We start from the raw sequence: 25299 nt of genomic DNA, 5'->3' as shown, positions 1-25299 counted from the left end.
GTAATCCCAATAAGGGCAGACCCAGAGTAAAACCACAAACAGTCCAGATGGTAGTCTGTCAAGGTCTGAGACCAAACATCCTGGGATAGAAAAGGTGGAGAGGGGGTTACTCCAGTCATAGGCAATATCGGCTGCTGTTAAGTCTCCTGCATCTTCCAATAGGCCTAAAGGGCCAGCGACCGGCCAAGGATACCAATAAGGCCAGAAAAGGCGTAGCAGATGTTAACCGTCCAACGAGGGTCTCCAGGCAGGCAAATCCATCGCACCTCCATCGCCTTCCCGCTATCCTCCAACCACCACCACCTCCAATCCAGGATAGAACACACAATCCAGGGGTCCCTTCAAATCCAGCACCCCCTAGTGCATCCTCACCCGGTGCAGAGGCCCGGACGCTCCAAACCTCTCCTACCGAGGGGCCCAACCTCTCCCACAGGTTGAGCCTCTCCGAGAGGCTGGAGGATAGGAGAGACGCCATGGTCACAATCTGGCGGCAGGAAAAAGGCACAGACGACTTGGGCGGAAACAGATGGAACTTCTCAGTCGCTGTCGCCATCGTCCAGGTCGGAACAAAGGTCCGAACCCGAACGGCACAGCGCCACCAAGCCGATAAGATGTAACAGTCAGATGAAAATATAGAGGTCAGATGTGGAAAACGGGAGGCAGACCAGCTATAAAAAGCCAGGCCAAGCCAGCCAAGACCGACGCCAACCGCAGGAGCCAGCTGAAAAATTAAAAAATCGGCCGGAAAAAAAACGGCCGAGAAAACGCCGAATCAACGTCCCCGCCCTCAGGCCCGAAAAAACATGGCCGCCATCTCGCCGACTGCTTACCCGACCCCGTTCTCAGCAGCCGTGGGCCCAAAAGAGACCAAAAGCCTCTCTCCACGGCTGCCGCTCTGATGACAGTCCAGGTCGGGGCAGCAGGCGGCTAGACCGGCGGTTTGGATAAAGCCATCCTCGGAGGGCCCCATAAACGCCGGAGCCGGATCTTCAACGCTGCGCCATCTTGCGCATGCGCAATAACCCAATAATCTACATCAACGTTATTTAAAGTAACCTGTAAATGTTTGAACATAAATAATTTACTATTCAGCTATTTATATGAGTAACTCCATCCACAGGATCAGAATGGAGTAAAGAAAGCAAGTAACTAGATTGCTATGAAATCTGGAAGAAGCCTACTTGTCCCAAAGGTGCTTTTCAAGAGGCAACTGGACTTTCTGGTTTTCTTTGAAGATGTTTCGCTTCTCATCCAGAAGTGAAAAGTCTTCAAAGAAAACCAGAAAGTCCAGTTGCTTCTTGAAAAAGCAAGGGGGACAACCATGACGTAGATGATTGAGAATCTCCATAGACACGTTCCCTATTTCTTTGGGTAGTTGGTTCTTTTGTCAGAGTCCTCTTGTTAGGGTTGCCACCCCCCCACCCCCGAAAAATTGGTTGCAATCTGCCTTCTTGTATCTTAAATCCTTTTTTCTGTGCTGCGTAATAAGAGAATGTTTTGACCTCCTTCTGTATGACCATTCTCATCCTCCCACACCCAGTTGCCTTTTGTCAAGGCTAAATATTCCCAGCTCCTTTAATCCATCTTCATAGGACTTTGTTTCTAGCCCCCTAATCATGTTTATTGTTTTCCTCTAAATCCTTCTTAAAGTGTTGTGCCCACACAGTGTTCAAGTTGGGGACTAGTCAAACCAGAATAAAATATAATGATTAATTCTGCAATTTTTAACTTGTATGTTTGTAGGTGGTGTCTAAGCTAACATTTACCTTTTTACAATCACATCACATTGCCAAGTTTACAAACAAATATTAATCTTTTCATAAGTAGTCTGACTAGCCTATATTTCTCATCTTATACCTGTGCATTTCATTTTTCTTACTAAATAACATAACATAACATAACATAACATCAGAGTTGGAAGGGACCTTGGAGGCCTTCTAGTCCAACCCCCTGCCCAGGCAGGAATGAAAAACTCGGGATTCCTATTCATTAAATGTAATTCAACTGGTTTCTCTGACTTGTCAAGATTATTTTGAATATTGTTTCTGCCTTCTAATACATTCAGTTTCTTATCTAATTTTGTGCTGTATGGCAAATTTGATTAGTATTCCCCTATCTGTTCATTCATGGCAGTAAAAAAAATATTAAAGAATGTTGATATTACTAATCTCCAATGCAAAGAAAAACTACTGATGAGCATTTTTGAGTATGATTTGAACCAGCTGCAAGTTGACTGAACTATCATTATATTAAGTTGGGAAATATAGATATACTATTTCTATAGTACATTATTCACATATGTTAAGGAACTTGGTAGCTAATCAAACATTGAAACAAGATTTGTCAGACAAGATTCATGATGATTCCTTTTATTTAGTTATATGCTCTATTAATTATGATCTGCTCTAGAGTCTTCCCAAATACTGTTTGCATCAGGGTCCCCAACCCCCGGGCCACAGCCCACTACCAAGCCGTGACCTATTTGCAAGCTGCGTGAACAGCATGCCACCATGCACCTGCGCAACTCAACTTGCGCAAATGGCAGACTGATGAGTGTGCACATGTGGCCACAGCTGAACTTGCGCAAGTTGAGCTGCATGTGTGTGTGGGCCAGTCCGCCGCTCGTGTGAGTTGAACTGGACGCGTGTATGCTCTGGCCCAATGTTCGTGTGCGTTAAACTGTGAGCCTGTTGCTCGCATGGGCCTGTTCCTCACTCCCCCAAACCAGGGTGCCAAGCTGTAAAGGTTAGACTGCTGGTTTAGATGACAGGCTGATTGACGACTAGTTTGCTGCATTTTCCTCCCCTCTCCCTCCCGAGCATCTTATTTGCACTTAAAATGCATTAGTAAAGAATTGTGTTTTAGATGTACAGATATTTCTAATTACAATGATTTTGGAAAAAAAAAGAATTTTGAAATTTTGCAGTTTAATATTATATCCATATATTGATACTAAATTTTTTGAAAAAGTACACTTTTAGAAATTAACAAATTTCAATATACTTTAATAGTACCGGTAAAAGCTTTTCAATGTCTGTCAGCTCCTTAGTTTCCTTTTCCATATGAATGTAGATGTAATGGTTGTGCCTACTTTCTACTGTGCCTACTTTCTACTGTATCCTGTACTGTATACTACTGTATACTGTTGGTTCTATTATGTTCCCCATTGGCCGCCTGTATATAAGAATAATCTCTGCTGTGGTTTGTGGATCTCTCATTCACAAGTTCTTTAGAAAAGATTCTTTTACACTTCCATTTTTGCTTTATCATGCTTTTGCATGCACAAAGGCCCAATTTAATGGATTTTATATGCAAGGAAACGAATTTGCAATGCATGGTTCTATCTGTACATTGGTGTTTTTCTTCTATATAACCCTGTGCTACTAATCATCTTCCTCGTCCTGAAGGCAGAGATGGGAGAAAGGAAAAAGATCCTGAATTGTCCCTTAGTGTTTCCTTTGTTCAAGTGCTCTGCTATCTCCATGCCATTTTTAAAGGCAAAAGTCTGATACCTTCCATTTATTTCATTTGACTGAAATAACAATGAAAAAAACCTATTTTCTTCCCCACCAAATATGACATTTCCTGTCATATTTCCATCCCTAGATTTAATGAACATTGCTTGAACAGCTGTCCCTTTCTTTGAAATGATCTGATGGATTATGGTTTCACTCTAGCAAGTTTCAGAATTAGCCTGGATTGATATTTACATTAGAATAAGTATATTGTAAATTTTGTAATGTAGCAGTTGTTTATGGTGCCAGAAATTTATTTAGCATGTTTACTGCAAATGTTTTGCCTGAAATTGTACATAAATAAACAGCTAAAATATTCCCATAAAAATTATTTTAAAGTTTAAATATAATACCCCCATCAGCAACTCTACTTGCTTACAATTAGGTGGGATCAGGAAGGGAAATGACATTAAAAATGCTAAATTAATTGAAGAAAAAAAGTTGGCTTCTATGTTTGAAAGAATATTGTTCTGATCTAGGCTTCCTGAGACAGTAAAAAGCACTTGATTAATCTCCAAAACCCTCTTTCTCCAGTGTACTGGAAGGCTAATCCAATCATGTGGATTGTAGACTCTCTTCCGCTTTGGAGATTGAGTCAATCAGATCCTTGGTCATGCCTTCCTTATCTGAGCCCGCCCAGAATTTGTCATTGAGCAAAGGACACATGCGCAAGGGTGCTGGTGCTAAGAAAAGCGAATTCAACAAACTGTAAACCCAGCCTCCATGTAAAGCCATTCGCACACTGTGATAGGCTAATGTTTTCTGTCTTGTAAGGGCTGCAGCGGGGCAGCCCATTTGTGCTTGTTGTGGGGGTGGGGTGGCGTGCCAAAAGTGACTGAGAGCGACTGGAGGTTTCTTTCTAAGGAAAATCATTCAAGCTGCTCCAAAAAATGCTTGTGAATAAGCTCTATTGAAATAGACAAAAGCAAATCTGACAGAAGTCTGCCAAAGTCCTTCGGAATGAGGCTGACAAACCCACCTTTATCTCCCTTGACACGCTGCCAAGGCTCCTCTGTTCCTCTGCCTCGCTGATGTCTGACTCTGGAGGCTCCAGAGGCAGCACATAATGTTGTGACCCAGGCCCAAGTAGGTAGTAATAAATTCAGTCCGTGAAAAAACAAACTTTATTGAAACACCTGGGAATTACTTCATTCCCAGTGTTGTTCAACTCAAAGTAAAACAAATACCTCCCAACACAAATTCCTCAGGTATCTCGCAAACCTTAGTCCTATTAGGCGAACTTGCAAAGGCCCTTCCTGGCAAACGTCCAGAAGCCACAAAAACAAAAATGTAGACGAAGCAGAAGACGAAGCAGAAGACACAGTTACAACGTTGTTTTCCGGCAAAGGCCAAACACTGATGCTGGTCTGCTTTAAGCCTTATGGGAGGGGCCAATCATCTCTTGGTCCTACTCTCGACTTGTCCTCTCTGCTTGAGTTGCTCTTACCTTCTGGCAGCTCTTCTCATGTGTGCATTAGGAACCGACTCTTCCTGTTCCTCTGCCTCACTACTGTCAGTCTCTGGAGGCTCTGGAGTCCATACCTCACTTCCCTGGCCTCACCTCAGCCTCATCGCTGTCCGATTCCGTTGCCAGCTCCATAGGCTGCTGACGGACCACAACACATAACTCCCAGATGTCCCTGGCCCCCTCTCTGCCTCCGACGCAGAGCCCTCATCCGAGCCTTCCCCAGACTCCAGGACTGGCCCATGTTCCTCCCCAACCTTCTCACTGTCTGCTGCCAGCTCTGCAGGATGCCAGGGGACCACAACAAATATGTTTTCTAGTATTGAATATGATTCGGGATTCTTTCAATTGCATTCTTTGACAAATCATTGCAATTCCAATAAATATTTCTACAGTAATCCTTCTAGTACTCCTTCCTTTTAGTTTCTCCTCAAATAATTAATTTTATGATGAAAGCCCACCACATTTTTTGCAATTGGCATTTTTTTGTATGCATTTTGTTTCTTATCAGTTGTTTCTTAGAGTTTGTCAGTCTATCAAATATCCATTTACATATTTCTCATTCATGTAATTCCACCACTTAAGTGGCCTTCATTTAATTATTTTTATGCTGGTCCAGGGTATTTTTATACATTCATTACATCCTGTTTCTACTTGTTCTGTCAAAAATTGAATTCATCTTCCAATACTTTTTTCTTTTGTATTTTTCATTTTCTCCAAGATCCACTTGACATTCCTAAATAATCATTTATCCCACATTACAAACTCATTGCTGTAATTCACTTTAATTCTTTCAGGTTTTTTTTAATCACATTTAAGGTCACATTTATTTATTTATTAAATTTCTACACTGCCCATCTTACCCAGTGATTTACAACAGCATAATAAAATAATATAAATACATAAATAAAATCATATCTTAAAACAGTATTAAGAACAAGTTAAAACTTAGAAGTAAAATTAAATCAGATTAAAAATTCAAAGGCTAGGATGTTAACAGGCAGTGGGACTGTCTTCAGGTCACCAGCCATCCCTAAGGCTGTTGCAACATACCATATTTTATACTCCCATGCTAATAATAATAGGGAGTTTCCAAATGGCTTCGTTGAGCTTTCATTCATTTCATCCTTTTGTCTCATCCAAATCCATCCATCTATGTCACCTAATGTCATTCTTTTCTCCAAATTGCATGTATTCAGAATGTTGCGTATTTTTTCTAAAAGAAGTGGTTCTTTCAATCTCATCATGCAACTATCACACTTCTGTGGATATGTGCTTTTCTATGCATCCACTGCAACATTCTTTTTCTATTTCCCATAATGCTATATTGGTTTTTATTTTCTTACTTTGTCCAGCAGACAACTGGAAGTGGGTAACAGTTATAGCAGTAAGAAAAATAAAAAAGATTAAAAAAAACATTTGTGTTATTCCACACTAAGGTTTGCTACTCTGTTTCTTGTCTTTGTCCTCTATATAATGACAAGGGGAAAAGAGAACTAGTGCTTTTTCATTTTGTGGTTGCTGAAGTGTCATGGAAATATGGGTAAGAGTAATATGGAATGGAGGGCCAAAGAAAGAGAAGTTAAAGTTATTCAGTTGTTGCTGCCATTAATAAAACCAGAGAAGGTGGGAAGGTAAAGGGATATACAGTGAGAAAAGACATTTGTCTTTAATTACCGTAATTGCAGTATATATGCTGGTCTATAACTGTAATAAATATTTGATTTGATGTGTACTTTATAAAAACATTAATAAGGTAACTCTCCTCTACCATTTTGAGCCAGTTACCTCCTTAGAATCCCCAATGTATTTATGAGCCAATGCAATTGTCTAAAAGCACTTAGTGTACATGTTGTTCAGTTGCTAAGTTGTGTTTGACTCTTTGCGGCCCAATGGACCATAGTATCCGAGACTTTGTCCTCCACTGTCTCTTGGAGTTTGCCCAAATTCATGTTCACTGTAGCAATGACACTATCTAACCATTTCATCCTCTGCTGTCCCCTTCTCCTTTTGCCTTCAATCTTTCCCAACATCAGAGTCTTTTCCAACTCACTGTGCATACTGTTTTCAAAATACAGGTCCATATAGTTCCAGAATTTTGTAGTCTTTGCTTTTGGCTAACCTTGACAACTTACTTACAGATCTTGCTGTCTCAGTATTAGCTTAATCAGTCTTCTGTTGCAGTCTTGTCATTGGGCACAAACTTGTTACTTCTTTTCTAGCTAATGCCATACTTCAAATGCTGTCAACTTGTTTAAGCAATGTTATTTCTTAATATAAGTCAAATTTGATATTTTGGAACTTGGTTTTAATATAAAGTGTTAGGTCACGAACTTCATTCAGAACTAAGATTCAGAACTTCTTTAAAAGTCACTTTATGGCCTTGTAATGGATGTTTGAAGCCCAGCATTATCTTTGTTGTACCAAAGTGATTTACCGTGTCTTATGGCTTCAAATGAGCTTCTCTCTTTATTTTTTCAGTACAGACTTTGCATTGAATAAACACCCACTTCCACATAGTAAAGATAATGGTGACAACGCCATGTCCACTTTCTGTCTTAGTTCTTTTTGGTTATGCTGAATATGTATTTTTCTAAGTATTTAATGATGCTAAAACGCTGCTCTTAGGCTAAACAAATATTACATAACATTATTGAGCTGTGAAATAGAGGGAGAAAAAGCTTATACTGCAGTTTAAACTGATAAGCTTTATCCAAGAATAGTCCATTTGAGATATTTTCTGTAAGTAAATTAAATGTTTGCCATGCTTTCTGTATCAGCTCGTTCAGTACCATAGCTAAATACTGGGCTAATCTGGTTGATTTAACTGCAACAGATGTCAATGATATATAATCTATACTTATTTAAAAACTACTTTAAGAAGTTGAACTAATCCTTAATGTTTGAACATTTTAAACATGCACATTTCTTAAAAGTATATCCATGTTAAATGTTCTATGGAATATAAAGTTTGCAAATTAATCTTATATTTTTCTGATTTTTAGTCACAAATTACCACCTGTATCAGTTTTTCTTAAAACTTTTTAGAGTGGAGTTTCTTAAATTTTTGTTTTAGCCTTATGTTTTCTGTAGTTGGAATATGTATCTGAACTCTCTCTCTCCCTCCCTCCCTCCCCCACCTCTCTCTCTCTCTCTCTCTCTCTCTCACACACACACACACACACACACACACACACACACACACTTAATTATTAACACCAAGAAGAAAACTTCACATATTGTCTAGTTGTATTTTTTCAGTTATCTAGCAAGGAGACACTGATTGAAAGATTGAATTTGTGTATTAATTGAAAATTTACTATATAGCAAAATGTTATATTGGCATATATGGTTACTTGTGTCTTATTTTGATAGAAAAAAATAAAATGTCCATTGAAGAACAAATACAGTGCTTAAATAATAATAATAATAAATGACACTGTATGTGTATGTGAAACTTTCACTGTTGGATTTATATTTCATTGTGTATGTATATATAAAACTATGTTTCAGTGTAAGATTTAATTAAGAATAGATTTTCATAGGAGTATATTTTATAGAATTACATTGATTTAAGATCATGACAAACTAATACTTGGTTTCTCCCCGTATCTGTGTTCTCTCCTTAGTAAAGGAGGTTTGTTGCCTAGCTTGGAAGATTTGCTCTTCTATACTATTGCAGAAGGACAAGAAAAAATACCAGTTCATAAGTTCATCACAGTAAGTTTTTTATCATGTTTCTAATAAATTATGTGCTAAGTAAATTAGCCATGTATCTTTTTATTTTTGAAAACATACAGGCTTGGTAATGATCATGTTATGGGAAGGTTACTAAAACTCACAGAAATTTTATGTTTTAAAGAAGGCTGCATTGTCATTTTATTCACATTTAGAGAATGTGGCTATATACGTATTTTAAAACAAAACACTGAAAACAGAAATGTCTGTGAGCTATCAATTGCAGCCTATTGGAAAAGAAGATCAGATGGGAATCAGAACCAATGTTATGTGAATTAGTATTCAGAAGAAGAAATATCTGTGACGCCTTTTTTATTTTACAGGCTTTAAAATCTACAGGTTTACGAACAGCTGATCCGAGACTGAAAGAATGCATGGATATGTTAAGATTGACGCTTCAGACAACATCAGATGGTGTCATGCTAGATAAAGATCTCTTTAAAAAGTAAATACCTTAACTGATTTGCTACAACCTGTTTATAGCATGGAATAATGAGGCTAGTATGAAATGATGTAAATGAACACTGCTCAGAAATATTTTTCAATATGCAATTCCCCCCCCCATCTGATTTCATGGAAGGAGGAAGAGCACAGAGGAGACCAAAAGAATGCATTATGTTAGCAGTTGATATATTAGCTTCAGTAAATGATATGTTAGATTTCAGAAGCACTTTATTATTTCTGTGAAAGACATATGGTATTTTCACTCATGTAATAATATTTTTTTTGTATTTCACAGATGTGTCCAAAGCAACATTGTGTTACTAACTCAGGCTTTCAGGCGAAAATTTGTCATTCCTGATTTTATGTCATTTGCCTCTCACATTGATGAGTTATATGAAAATGCTAAAAAACAGTCAGGAGGGAAGGTAAGTGTCTTATTAAAAATAATTGGTGGCAATATAGAGATGGCCAGCTGCAGTTCATAGTTGTTTGTGCCCTTCAAAACATCATACCTTGCCACCAATCTTGGTAGAAAGATATAGAATGTTCTCCGTGTGATTTTCAATGATCTGTGGACTGAATGATAGTTTTAAGTACAAATAGTCTTCACTTACTAATTGCTCATTCAGCTTCTGTTCAAATTTATGGCAGTACTAAAAAAAGAAAATTACAAGTGATTCTCAGAGTTGTTGTCATTCTAATATCTTGATGGTTATGCGATTGCGATTTGGCATTTGGCAGCCAATGCTTGCAATATCCCATAATCACCATTTGCTTCTTTCACAACTGGCTTCCAAAAGCAAAGTCAATGGGGAAGCCAGCAGGAAGTTGCAAGTCATATTTTTTTTAAATTTGAATTTATACCCCGCCCTTCTCCGAAGACTCAGGGCAGCTTACATTGTGTTAAGCAATAGTCTTCATCCATTTATATATTATATACAAAGTCAACTTAATTGCCCCCAACAATCTTGGTCCTCATTTTACCTACCTTATAAAGGATGGAAGGCTGAGTCAACCTTGGGCCTGGTGGGACTTGAACTTGCAGTAATTGCAAGCAGCTGTGTTAATAACAGACAGACTTAGTCCGTTGAGCCACCAGAGGCCCCTATGTTCAAGTGACATCATGCTTAAGAACCCACAGTGATTCATTTAATAACTGCATCTAGGATTGACAGTGTAAATCAGTACAGTCATGTGCTACTTTACAACTTTCAGTAAGTGAGGATTATCTGAATAAGTTAGTGATAGACTTCTGTAAGATAAAACACTCCCTATTTTTCACAACCTGTTAGTTCCCCAAAACAAAGGAAAAACAGGTCCTGTTAAAACAAAGGAAAAACAGGTCCTGTTAAAAGCAAACTTATTTTGTTGTCATCGGTCCAAAGCTTTCTGTAGTATGCAGGCAGGCTAAGAAGTTACCCAGTCATGAGCTAGACTAGTGCTGTTTTCTTTTAAAAAATTACAGTTGGAATTTCCATTTTTTGAAAATGTAAAATTTTCTATTTCTATATATTTTATATATTTATAAAGAGATGATTTGTCAGAGAATCCCACAAAGAGGGTATACACTTGTACATTTACTTTGTGTTTCCCAACAATTGATATTGATAAGCATAGATTGAACAGATTTTTGTTTTCCCCAATTTCTTTTTATGTAGCATATGCAAGTGAATATATATAGTAAATTCCATGATTTTTTTAAAAAATTGGAAATTTAAATATGTGTACATATCTCCTATATCTGGAACATCCAAGAAAATGGAGCACAGAGGTATTATTCCCCCGCCCCCCGCAATCATTTTGTTGTTTTTTTCCTTATTATACATTATATATTATTTTTTCCTTATTATAATTAAAGCAAATCCAATTGAATATTGGAATATTTAAGACATTAAGCTAGTTTTGTTATGTGTTGGATTTTTAATTTTAACCAGTAAGTGAATGATATTTCCCCCCTTCTATCTGTCTTTTCTGGCACCAAGTATTCTGTCTCTAGAGTATTTTTATACTTGCATAAAAGAAGTCATAATTTTATATAAGATGCTATCATCTGAAAAAAACAGATTACATTAATCATTTGGTATAATACTCTCCTTATGAAAATATTTTTATTATATAGTAATTTTATTAAAGTTTGCAAATTACAATAATTAAAAACTAGCGTAAACTAAAAAAAGAATAAAAAAATTGAAGATGCAAAAAGAAGAGAAAGAAAAGGAAAAATATAAAATAAAGAAAAAAATGACTTTCCTCTTCATCACAAGTGTAAATAATTTTAGTAACTTATCACCTTCTTTTAAAATGAAATAAATTGTCTCTTCTTCCCATACCCCTTCTCTTCTCTATTGACAAATCCATATACTGTATTTTTCAAAGTATAAGACGCACTTTCCTCCCCGCTAAAAGAGGGTGAAAATGTGGGTGTGTCTTATACACCAAATGTAGCTCCACCCACCCTCCAGCCCCCACCCTCTGGCCTCCCTGCATCCTCTCTAATGGAGCTTTTGGAGGCTGCAAACGCAGCCTCTCAAACAGAGAGCCTCTCAAACAGCCTTCAAAAGGTCCGTTTGCAAAGGAGCTTTTCTTTGCAAAGGTAGGCTCTCAGACAGAGCTTTTGGAGGGTAAAAAAACAAGGTGCAGAGGCCAAAATGGCAACCTGGAACAGTTGCTGCTTTATCAGACCAGTTCTGTGCTTCCCCTACTGTACTCACTGGAGCGCCCTGTGATGATCAGCTGCATTTTTGAAGTTGTGTATCTGCCCCAACGAGGCGCGTGCATGCTCACAATCAGCAAACCTGTTGCTAAAGTTCACGTCTGGGAACAGCTGATTGGGGGTATTCTAGGAGGCAATCCCCCCCGCCAATCAGCTGCTCGTGCTGAATCAGGCTAATTTGCTGAAGCTGACTAGGCTGTTTGCTAAGGACGCTAGCCAGATGAATACTGATGGATGCTGGTAGGCAGAGGCAGAATTTTTTTTTTCTTGAATTTTCCTCCCCCAAAACTAAAGTGTGTCTTATACACTGGAGCATCTTATACTCCGAAAAATATGGTAATTTTGTCATTTCAGTCCTTATGTCACCAAAACATAAGTTTTATTGGTTTTATTGATGGTTTTGGTTTTACAGTTTACTTGTTATTTTAATATTTTGGCCTATGGAATCAGATTTTTAAATTGAAATATCGTGTTTTAATTTTTGTATATGTCTTTTTAACTTGGCTGTAAACCGCCCTGAGTCTTCGGAGAAGGGCGGTATAGAAATGCAAATAATAAATAAATAAATAAATAAATAAATAAATGTCCATTAAGATAACAACATAGCCATTTTAGTTTAGATCTAATAAATCAATTTCCTATTCTTTCATTTTACTTCTAACAATTTTAATCCATTCAAATAATGACATAGATCTTTATTTCTTTTTTTTTCTTTGTCCTTTCTCACAAGATTCCTCAACTTTAACAAATCTCTTTTGTCAATGCAATATAAGAAAATTATCCTAGTCATTCTCTTGGTTTGTTATTTTTATATCATTTTCAATTATTAAGACATCAGCTTTTTCTAAAATCATTTTTAAGTCATTCATGTAGCCTATCATTTTAAAATACGCTTTCAAATCAATCTCAATTGTGTCAGATAATACATGTTTCTCTTCTGTAGCGTTTTTAAACACTGTAGAGCAATGATAGCTAACCTTTTTGCCATCATGTGCCAGGAGGGCGGTGGCGGGGGGGGTTGTTTGTGCATGCATGTGCCCACACCCATAATTCTATGTGTCCCGCCCCCGCATATGCACGCGTGACCCCCCCCCACTCCTAGCATGTGATGGCCCGGTAGGCCCGTTTTTCTCTCTCATCTGGCCCCAGAGCTTCTCTATGAGTCTGGGGAGGGTGAAAACGGCCTCCCCCACAGAGGCCCTCTGGAGGCCAGAAACAGCCCGTTTGCCAACTTCTGGTCTAATCGGAAGTGAGATCTTTTGCTGTCCCAGCCTCCAGAGACTGCTAGAGAAACTCTGGAGCCAGGTGAGAGAGAAAAATGGGCCTTCCCCACCCCCCCAGGCCCTCCGGAGGCAGGAAATAGCCTGTTTCCCTACTTCTGGTGGGCCCAGAATGCCTGAAAATTAGTTGGATGGTGCACGCACGCACATTGGAACTGAGCTCATTTGCCCACTGATATGGCTATGCATGCCACCTGTGGCTTGTGTGCCATAGGTTCGCCATCACAGCTATAGAGGCAAACACTCTTAAGATTAATTTCTAGGACCATTGTTCAAAAGTAATGTTCAATATGTCCATAGTTAAAATATTTGCTTCATTCCATATTAGTCAAGTTTGATTCTTGTTCTTTAATTAATTAATTAATACTTTAGTTAGTTTTTTAATTCTTTAATTAAATCCTCCCACTTTCTTTTGGTATGCAATTTTTAAAGTCTTATCTTACTATGTTTTTTAAAGAATTAAAAATAAAAACTGTGTCCCAAGAAAAAGATTCTTCATATTTAATTTCAAAATCTTCTTTCAAATTTATATGGATTCTTAAGTCTATTTGTAATTTTCAAATCAAAGGTGTTTTTTTTTGTTTACATTTATACCCCGCCCTTCTCCGAAGACTCAGGGCGGCTTACAATGTATAAGGCAATAGTCTCATTCTATTTGTATATTTACAAAATCAACTTATTGCCCCCCCCCAACAATCTGGGTCCTCATTTTACCTACCTTGTAAAGGATGGAAGGCTGAGTCAACCTTGGACCTGGTGGGACTAGAACCTGCAGTAATTGCAGGCAGCTGTGTTTTAATAACAGGCTTCTTACAGCCTGAGCCACACCACGGCCCTTTTAATCACCCTTTTTGCTGTTTATTCCAGGAAAAATAAAATAAGTCCTTAAATTTGTATTTAAAACTTATTTCACTAAGATTTGAAGGAAATTCACCTTTGGTATAAAATTTGATGACCCAAAAGTATCTAAAGCTAGATTTCAAACTGTTTTCAAAAGTGATTATGCAAACTTCTGTCTGCCTGATAACTCTGCAACTGATAATGCGTGCTTAGAGTGGTTTGGAATTAGCGTGCTACATTTTTATTATGCTTTTAGGAAGCTATTTTGGCCAATTCACATAATGTTAAACTATAAATCATACCTTATAAAACATACTAGTTGGGATCAAATATTGACAGTGCCAGTATCTAAATAGTTTCTATGAATGTTACCATTTTTCATATAAAGTGGACAAGAACAAAACTATAATGAACCTGTATTTTGTTTTTGTTTGTTTGGTAGATCCTGCTTTAAAAAAATAGGGATAGTTTGGGGGAGAGGTTAGATAAGTGTTTGTGCCTTTTATTATTTTACTACCTTTTTACGAGCTGGGTTTCATGTATTCATTATTTGTAGCTATATAATCTAATTCTTTTATATTGGACTTGTTTTGTGTAGGTTGCGGACTATATCCCACAACTGGCTAAATTCAGTCCTGACTTATGGGCAGTATCTGTTTGCACGGTCGATGGGCAGAGGTATTGTAGCTTAAATATCTGAACTGATTAATTAATTTCAGTTATAGAAACAGAAGCAGAGGCACCCTTTGGGGGGTTAAATTACAATATAAGGTAGTTCTGCTTAATCTGTGATGTATGTTTTTTTATGGTACTAGAGAAAAGATAGGATTTTTAGTTCTGTTTAGGCATTCCAATTTTTAGTAGAAAATAGGACGATGTTTTAGAAGTTAAGAGTTCCTTTTTTGAAATGATTCTTTTACACCCCTGTTCCTCAAAACAACGTCACTGATTATAGACTTATTGTGCATTGAATAATACTAATTTAATTACCCATGCTTGTTACAACGTTAATATAAATTAGAGTTTTATCATCCATTCCTGGGGGTCCTGCAAAACTCTTCACTTTTTTCACGCACCCATATATGGATTGCCATGATCCCATTCTTGATTTAGTGATATTATAGATATTACTGAATTTTATTGACATGTCCTGTTTCTCCAAGGCTAGAAAGCGTAAAGTTACATTTTCACAAGGTAAAATCCAGTTTTGGCAAGAAATGGATTGTTGCAAATAATTATCTTTGGAAAATGTTATTATAAAAAATGGGAGATTCAATAGTATTAGAAAGTACTTGTTAATGAAGAGTTATGGCAGACTTCTATGAACTATGAGAAATTAAAATTTAGCTTGTCCACTTAATATTTTTAGATATGACCTGATTCAGAAGCCTTAAGCATGTTATCTTGGCTCATCAGAAAAGTCTTGAAACTGAAAAGGGCATCAAATATATAAGTTTAAAGGAGAAATTAAAATAGGAATTAACATGAATCTAATTGCTCAGTGTTGTGCAATTCAACATATATTATGCAATTCTTGAATAGCCATTTTGAAACCACAAAGTTTTGTTTCCATAAAGATTTGAAATAGCACAAACTTTTTAGCTTAAGTTGATAATTTGTACAATTGGGAGAAAGAAATTCATTTTTTTTTTATAGGTTTTAATTATACTGCTTATATTTGATCTTATTTACACACTTTATTTAAAATGTTTTTGATGTTTGCTGCTCCATATAATATTGACATGCATGCTTAGTAAATATAAACAACAGCCAATTTCCTTTCTGGATATGGTGCAAATTGAATTAAACAAACAAACAAACAGACAAACAAACAAGCAAATAAACAAATAATTGGTAACTATTGAAAGCATAACTAGTGGTCACTGAGGTTTTCCTTGGAATTGCCTGATCTTTCTTATAAAGTAAATGCCGTATGTTATGAGAGAAATTTCATACTGTACTAGAATAAGATCATATATAAAAAATAGTTTATATTTATTGCCTGAAGTTGTTCAGCTTCATTGAATGACCATAGTTTCTGATAATACGATAAAGAATAATAACAAAAACAATAACCTTTCTCTACATTATTGCTGCTTCCATTGAATGATACAAATTCTTTATTCTTTTTACTAACATTTTATTTTTTGTTTTGTTTTATTACTGAATGTATACCCTGCCTTTATATTTATACCATCCAAATACTTTGGATGTTGAAATATTTCCATATGATAGTTATAACAATTCCTGAACATTTAGTTTGTGTAGCTATTTAATATTAAGAAGGTAACTTATTTCTAAACCTATTTGCTTATGTTTACTCTGAGTATTGCAAGTCTCTCAAATAACTGTTCAGGATTTGCTAAGTGGTTTTTTTTTATAGGTTTTAATTATACTGCTTATATTTGATCTTATTTACACACTTTATTTAAAATGTTTTTGATGTTTGCTGCTCCATATAATATTGACATGCATGCTTAGTAAATATAAACAACAGCCAATTTCCTTTCTGGATATGGTGCAAATTGAATTAAACAAACAAACAAGCAAATAAACAAATAATTGGTAACTATTGAAAGCATAACTAGTGGTCACTGAGGTTTTCCTTGGAATTGCCTGATCTTTCTTATAAAGTAAATGCCGTATGTTATGAGAGAAATTTCATACTGTACTAGAATAAGATCATATATAAAAAATAGTTTATATTTATTGCCTGAAGTTGTTCAGCTTCATTGAATGACCATAGTTTCTGATAATACGATAAAGAATAATAACAAAAACAATAACCTTTCTCTACATTATTGCTGCTTCCATTGAATGATACAAATTCTTTATTCTTTTTACTAACATTTTATTTTTTGTTTTGTTTTATTACTGAATGTATACCCTGCCTTTATATTTATTGCCTGAAGTTGTTCAGCTTCATTGAATGACCATAGTTTCTGATAATACGATAAAGAATAATAACAAAAACAATAACCTTTCTCTACATTATTGCTGCTTCCATTGAATGATACAAATTCTTTATTCTTTTTACTAACATTTTATTTTTTGTTTTGTTTTATTACTGAATGTATACCCTGCCTTTATATTTATACCATCCAAATACTTTGGATGTTGAAATATTTCCATATGATAGTTATAACAATTCCTGAACATTTAGTTTGTGTAGCTATTTAATATTAAGAAGGTAACTTATTTCTAAACCTATTTGCTTATGTTTACTCTGAGTATTGCAAGTCTCAAATAACTGTTCAGGATTTGCTAAGTGGTTTTTTTTTATAGGTTTTAATTATACTGCTTATATTTGATCTTATTTACACACTTTATTTAAAATGTTTTTGATGTTTGCTGCTCCATATAATATTGACATGCATGCTTAGTAAATATAAACAACAGCCAATTTCCTTTCTGGATATGGTGCAAATTGAATTAAACAAACAAATAATTGGTAACTATTGAAAGCATAACTAGTGGTCACTGAGGTTTTCCTTGGAATTGCCTGATCTTTCTTATAAAGTAAATGCCGTATGTTATGAGAGAAATTTCATACTGTACTAGAATAAGATCATATATAAAAAAATAGTTTATATTTATTGCCTGAAGTTGTTCAGCTTCATTGAATGACCATAGTTTCTGATAATACGATAAAGAATAATAACAAAAACAATAACCTTTCTCTACATTATTGCTGCTTCCATTGAATGATACAAATTCTTTATTCTTTTTACTAACATTTTATTTTTTGTTTTGTTTTATTACTGAATGTATACCCTGCCTTTATATTTATTGCCTGAAGTTGTTCAGCTTCATTGAATGACCATAGTTTCTGATAATACGATAAAGAATAATAACAAAAACAATAACCTTTCTCTACATTATTGCTGCTTCCATTGAATGATACAAATTCTTTATTCTTTTTACTAACATTTTATTTTATTTTATTTTATTTTATTTTATTTTATTTTATTTTATTTTATTTTATTTTATTTTATTTTATTTTATTTTATTTTATTTTATTTTTGTTTTGTTTTATTACTGAATTTTATTGACATGTCCTGTTTCTCCAAGGCTAGAAAGCGTAAAGTTACATTTTCACAAGGTAAAATCCAGTTTTGGCAAGAAATGGATTGTTGCAAATAATTATCTTTGGAAAATGTTATTATAAAAATGGAGATTCAATAGTATTAGAAAGTACTTGTTAATGAAGAGTTATGGCAGACTTCTATGAACTATGAGAAATTAAAATTTAGCTTGTCCACTTAATATTTTTAGATATGACCTGATTCAGAAGCCTTAAGCATGTTATCTTGGCTCATCAGAAAAGTCTTGAAACTGAAAAGGGCATCAAATATATAAGTTTAAAGGAGAAATTAAAATAGGAATTAACATGAATCGAATTGCTCAGTGTTGTGCAATTCAACATATATTATGCAATTCTTGAATAGCCATTTTGAAACCACAAAGTTTTGTTTCCATAAAGATTTGAAATAGCACAAACTTTTTAGCTTAAGTTGATAATTTGTACAATTGGGAGAAAGAAATTCATTTTTTTTCTATAGGTTTTAATTATACTGCTTATATTTGATCTTATTTACACACTTTATTTAAAATGTTTTTGATGTTTGCTGCTCCATATAATATTGACATGCATGCTTAGTAAATATAAACAACAGCCAATTTCCTTTCTGGATATGGTGCAAATTGAATTAAACAAACAAACAAACAGACAAATAAACAAGCAAACAAACAAATAATTGGTAACTATTGAAAGCATAACTAGTGGTCACTGAGGTTTTCCTTGGAATTGCCTGATCTTTCTTATAAAGTAAATGCCGTATGTTATGAGAGAAATTTCATACTGTACTAGAATAAGATCATATATAAAAAAATAGTTTATATTTATTGCCTGAAGTTGTTCAGCTTCATTGAATGACCATAGTTTCTGATAATACGATAAAGAATAATAACAAAAACAATAACCTTTCTCTACATTATTGCTGCTTCCATTGAATGATACAAATTCTTTATTCTTTTTACTAACATTTTATTTTTTGTTTTGTTTTATTACTGAATGTATACCCTGCCTTTATATTTATACCATCCAAATACTTTGGATGTTGAAATATTTCCATATGATAGTTATAACAATTCCTGAACATTTAGTTTATGTAGCTATTTAATATTAAGAAGGTAACTTATTTCTAAACCTATTTGCTTATGTTTACTCTGAGTATTGCAAGTCTCTCAAATAACTGTTCAGGATTTGCTAAGTGGTTTTTCTTTTATTTTTAATATGGTAGAATGTGTTTTCTACCATATTAAAGATGGATGTAGATTCTTAGGTGATCTTTTGTATAGCAGTGGTTCATAATAAAATCTTTTCCCAAAGCCTTTGCCTTAAGATATAATTTTTTTTTATTTCTCAGGAAAAATGTGAGTGAATGCAATAAATAATATAATATTTATTTTACAGGCATTCCATTGGAGATACCAAAGTCCCATTTTGTCTTCAGTCCTGTGTAAAGCCTTTGAAGTATGCTATTGCTGTTAATGATCTTGGTACTGATTATGTACACAGATACGTTGGTAAAGAACCTAGTGGATTAAGATTCAACAAACTGTTCCTCAATGAAGACGGTAAGTTATGTGTGCAATTATCATTTCTTAATATGGTATCTTTTATTTTTAATATGGTAGAATGTGTTTTCTACCATATTAAAGATGGATGTAGATTCTTAGGTGATCTTTTGTATAGCAGTGGTTCATAATAAAATCTTTTCCCAAAGCCTTTGCCTTAAGATATAATTTTTTTTTATTTCTCAGGAAAAATGTGAGTGAATGCAATAAATAATATAATATTTATTTTACAGGCATTCCATTGGAGATACCAAAGTCCCATTTTGTCTTCAGTCCTGTGTAAAGCCTTTGAAGTATGCTATTGCTGTTAATGATCTTGGTACTGATTATGTACACAGATACGTTGGTAAAGAACCTAGTGGATTAAGATTCAACAAACTGTTCCTCAATGAAGACGGTAAGTTATGTGTGCAATTATCATTTCTTAATATGGTATCTTTTATTTTTATTTTTATTTTATTTTATTAAATTTCTATACCGCCCTTCTCCCGAAGGACTCAGGGCGGTGTACAGCCAAAATAAAACACAGAATATATACAATTAAAAGAATTTAAAATGAACTATTACTATGCAGCCGATAATTAAAACATTTAAAAATTTAAAATATTATTAAAACCCCAATTTAAAAACAACTATTTATGCCAGTCCTGCTTGAATAAATAAATATGTTTTAAGCTCACGACGAAAGGTCCGAAGATCAGGCACTTGACGTAAGCCAGGGGGGAGTTCGTTCCAGAGTGTTGGTGCTCCCACAGAGAAGGCCCTACTCCTGGGGGCCGCCAGCCGACATTGTTTGGCGGACAGCACCCTGAGAAGGCCCTCTCTGTGAGAGCGTACGGGTCGGTGGGAGGCATAAGGTAGCAGCAGGCGGTCTCGTAAGTACCCGGGTCCTAAGCCATGGAGCGCTTTAAAGGTGGTAACCAGAATCTTGAAGCGCACCCGAAAGACTACAGGAAGCCAGTGCAGACTACGGAGCAGTGGTGTTACATGGGAGCCACGAACGCTCCCGTTACCACTCGCGCAGCTGCATTCTGGACTAACTGCAGCCTCCGGGTGCACCTCAAGGGCAGCCCCATGTAGAGAGCATTGCAATAATCCAGCCGAGACATAACCAGAGCGTGAGTGACCGTGCATAAGGCATCCTGGTCAAGGAAGGGACACAACTGGCGAACCAAGCGATCTTGGTAAAAGGCCCTCCTGGTGACGGCCGCCAGATGTTCATCAAAGGACAGCCGACCATCCAGGAGGACGCCCAAGTTGCGAACCACCTCCTTTGGGGCCACTAACTCGCCCCCAACAGTCAGCTGCGGGTGCAGCTGACTGTACCGGGGTGCCGGCATCCACAGCCACTCCGTCTTGGAGGGATTGAGCTTGAGTCTGTTTCTCCCCATCCAGACCCGTGAAATAGACTGTGTGACCTAGTTTCTCCCCATCCAGACCTAGTGAAATAGACTGTGTGACAGAGAAGTTAGTAGGTCTGGGCATCACACGTTAAACTATTTTGTGCCTTACAAGTTATTGTTGACTCCTGATCATTGCCAGGACAAGTCTCTGCAGTTTTCTTGGTGAAATTTCAGACATGGTTTGCCGTTGCCTACTAACTAGGGCTGAAAGAGATTGATTGGCCCAAAATCACCTGATTACCTTTGCCTAAGATGGGACTAAACTTCACAATCTCTTGGTTTCTAATCAGGCATCTTATCCAAATCTACACCTTAAGAAGAATTTAGCAAATTGAAACAGGTCTATAAAGGATAATTGGGTGTGTGTGTAAAAATAAGTTCTATAAAGAGAGATGGAAGCAATGGGGAATGCTTAATATTTACCAGAGAAGATTTGAGGGAGTGACAACATTTTTAAATAGTTAGAAGGATACTGCACAAAAGAAGGTCACAGGAGGGCAGATTCTGATTGAATGATAGAAAAAATCTTGAACAGTAAGAGCACTTACTGAGCAGGTACTAGTGGAATCTAGTACCCAGGGAAGTGGTCACTTCTCCTTTGCTGGATGTGTTCAGCTAGAAGCTAAATGAACTTTTGTCAGAGATGTTTAATATAGATTTCAGCACCGACCAAGGGTTTGGACTCAGTGGCTTAAATGGTCCATTTCAGTTCTCATTCAGATTAATTGGTTACAGTTATGACAATACTATATTTCAAAAGAGGAGGGAGTCTGTGGCTGGTCATTTGTTCCTAACTACTGCCCTTAGCAACCCAGGCCTGACTGGCAAATGGTCGGGAATGCTAGATTATTTTGTTTATAACATGTGAGGGGGCAGACATAAATCATTCCAAATGAAACACAAACATAGATTTTGGTAATGAGAATTAGCATTTGAGAGTGCATTGCCACATAGCATATCATGTTGTTGCTGTTCTAAAATCAATGGGTATTCTGTATGGTATATACCTGTAATGGCGAAGCTATGGCATGCATGCCCAAAGTGGCACATGAAGCCATGTCGCCTGGCACATATGGCCTTGCCTATTTGTCTTTCGGGTTTCTGGTGTGCATGTGCATGCGACTATCAGCTGTCCTATGTGCACACAGCAGTGCCAAAAATCAGTGTGTGCATACACGCCAACCAGCTGATTGCTGGATGCCTATGCATGCCAGAATCCGGAAGTTTGGCTTTTCCATAGCGTAACCGCTTTGCGCACACAGCAGTGCTGAAAACCAGACTGCGCATGCACGTCGGCCAGCTGAAGTTTAGTAAGAAAATAAACCAGCAACTAAAAGTGTGATAAATTGGTGTCTAGTCACACCTGTGATTATTTATACATATATGTTCTTAAAAATGTATTTGTGCTTAGTGTGAAGAAAATCACATTTAAAAAAAAAATTCTTATTGTCAGCACTTTTCCCCAGTAATTCATCCACTGCAGATAACAGTACCACATTAAAGCACTGTAAATGTTTTTGCAGTTGTTTGGAAACTGGTTCTGCTGTCTGCAATTACTTCATAAAGTTAATTTGTAATCTCATTTGGTTCTGTTCAGTATAATTCTGAATAGTATATTGAACGATATGGTGAAAAAATGTGCATACAGTATTTCTAATAATTTTAATAGGATAAAATTAAGAGACTGCATTGGAAGATTATGCAGTGTTCCACCATGCAGTGGATTTTGTTCTATATTTAACAGTTGATTTCGAACATTATATTAGGTATTTGATCTAATAATAACATTAATTCAATGAGCTGCTACCTGCATTTTACATCAATTTTATTTATGCTCTGTAAATACTTTAAAGGCTCAATAAATGTTTTTGGATTTTAATGGATGTGTAGTATTAGAAATATTTTCTTCCTTTCCTGATGACTTTCTCTTTTTGTGTGAGAGAGTTTTCCTATACTTTGAAATATGGGATGTATCGAATTAATGGAAGATTGGAAATTTTCATGAATTAGCTTCCAGAGATATCCCCATAATGGTATAATGAATCTGACACTTCTTTTTTTTTTGTAACACAGTATATATTCTTGGCAGATAATCACTAGTTCTATATTTTCTTTCTTTTCCTTTACCCCATACCTACTCTAAGGGTATCATTAACTGTTGAATATAAACAACTGTTCCAAGCCTTGAGTTCCAAATCATTAGCTTCATATAACTAACTAAACTTTTGAAAGCTAGGATACAGTGACACCCTTGGCAAGATTCCATGTGTGCAAAGGTTTGCAGTCTGTTCCAAAAGACATATGCCTCAAATGTTATGTCTAAAAATTACTGCCACATGCTAGCTTATAATTTCATTCGGACTAGCGTGCATACCCTTTTATTGACTAAATAAAGTATACTGGTATTTCTATATTGAAATGTCACCTTAGTTTTTGAAATACTGACCAAGAATGTAATCTTTAAAGCAGCTGAAATTCAATTTCCCTGCATTTGAAACCCTTTTAAATATTTTTGAACCTTTTGATATTTTTTTCAAGGATCCTTGAACCCATTTTGTACATGCTCTCATCTTAACTATTGATTACCAGCATTTTTATAGGAAAACTAGAAGACAGTAAGTTTTGTACTTGATATTGTGTTCTAGGTCAGTAGGAGCTCTTGTTTGCATACAGAATCATGTCTAATTGGTACAATAAAGCTCCTTCAGTACCTTAACTGATCCTTAGCAGACATTCCCTAGTTGACTGGGTAGGGACAGACAGAAACAATTTGGAGAACTATTGATCTCCAAGATGCCCTAAGCCACATATAAATAGTGACAGAACTTTGGATTACATTTGGAAATCTACTGGTCACCAGTGCAGTTCCTGCAGCAGAGTTCTGACATGGCAGTTCTATGACTAACCAGTGAGCGCTCATGCCACTGCATTCTGGGTGAGCTGCCATTTCCAGATGGTCGTCAAGGGCAGACTCATGAAAAGCAAATAGTAGTAATCTAATCAAAAGTTAGCAGGGGTATCTTGTACTATGAAAGGCTGTTGTTGGCATACTAGCCAAAGTTATGCAAAAGCCCTCCTAGCCATGATCACCATCTGCTCTTTCTGAGGGAGCACAGCTTCTACAGAAGCCAGAGACGCTACAGAAGGTCTCTGACTCAACAGCCATTCCACCTTATTTGGACTGAGTTTGTGTAAAAGATAAGTCAGAAAATCTATTGAGTTTTCAAACAGCAAATTCTCATTGTTGATTTCAGATGATGAATGTTAGTAGAAATTTAATGGTCAGAATTGCCAGACTCTGTAGGCTCATCTTTTAAATGAACCTATAGAGTCCTGACCGTATGTCTTGGCATAATCATGTGCAAGTGCCTAATGTAATGGAGAAAAAAATTGCAGATATTTAATTGTCTAAAGGTGAAGCATTATTAAATTAAAGTGTTTCTGCAAGAAAATGTACATCTGGGAAGTGGATTAAGTCCTTCACATTTGTGATTTCAGGTTTTTTTTAAAAAAAACAACCTAGTAAAATATGGGATAGCATGTGGAGATGATTAAGGTTAGTGACCCCAAACTCTTTGGGCACCAGGGACCGGTTCTGCAGGTAAATTTTTTTCTGCGGACTAGAGGGTGTGTGGTTTCATTTACTACTGAATCCCGCAAATGGGGCTTCATCTGTTTGTGTGGTCTGGATTCTGGCATGCCGTGGACCAGTGCCTGTCCACATACCAGGGGTTGGGGACCCTGATTTAGGTTACCATTACCATGACCTGAGTTTGATAACAATCTCCCTTATTTTAACCAAATGACAAAATTAAAAGAAAAAAAAAGTATGAATTTGAAATATTTATCAAAACCTGAATTGGATTGAAGTTGTCCAACTAATTGTTTTGAACAATCATAACAATTGCTATTTCATTTTGGGATTGGATATACAGTAATATAAATGATAGAATAAAACTGGAAGATGATGTTAAGAATGGGCAGAAGTTCATGTGATATTGGAAATCAGGTTAGTATTAAGCAAAGAAGGAAAACATCAGGATTCAATATCTTAATTAGATGGAATATATGGCATCAGCTGACTATGAGAAAGATAGCTGTGAATAGTATGACTAATTTGTGCTGAAGCTTTGTTCATTTAATTTACTGGAAGTTACATTTCTGTGATTAAATCCGTTTTCATTATTTTACAGACAAACCTCATAATCCTATGGTGAATGCTGGCGCAATTGTGATCACCTCTTTGATCAAGGTAAAATAT

General features: G+C 36.1%; 1 protein-coding gene across 2 annotated transcripts in view; it reads left to right on the top strand.

Annotated features, from left to right (window-relative positions):
- The window catches only part of GLS (glutaminase), an 85634-nt gene that overhangs the window by 10749 nt on the left and 49586 nt on the right, over positions 1 to 25299 (top strand). Inside the window, exons 2-7 of one of the 2 annotated variants that reach the window (XM_058188537.1) lie at positions 8610 to 8700; positions 9042 to 9163; positions 9458 to 9587; positions 14594 to 14673; positions 19472 to 19635; positions 25232 to 25290. In XM_058188537.1, the coding sequence (XP_058044520.1) occupies positions 8610 to 8700; positions 9042 to 9163; positions 9458 to 9587; positions 14594 to 14673; positions 19472 to 19635; positions 25232 to 25290 (646 nt within the window). Of the gene's footprint in view, positions 1 to 8609; positions 8701 to 9041; positions 9164 to 9457; positions 9588 to 14593; positions 14674 to 19471; positions 19636 to 19839; positions 20033 to 25231; positions 25291 to 25299 lie in introns of those variants that run through there. The other variant, XM_058188519.1, reaches the window with a different exon arrangement.

This window comes from Ahaetulla prasina, chromosome 1 (assembly GCF_028640845.1).
Source record: "Ahaetulla prasina isolate Xishuangbanna chromosome 1, ASM2864084v1, whole genome shotgun sequence".
NCBI lineage: Eukaryota > Metazoa > Chordata > Lepidosauria > Squamata > Colubridae > Ahaetulla > Ahaetulla prasina.
This window is presented reverse-complemented; position numbering and strand designations above follow the sequence as displayed.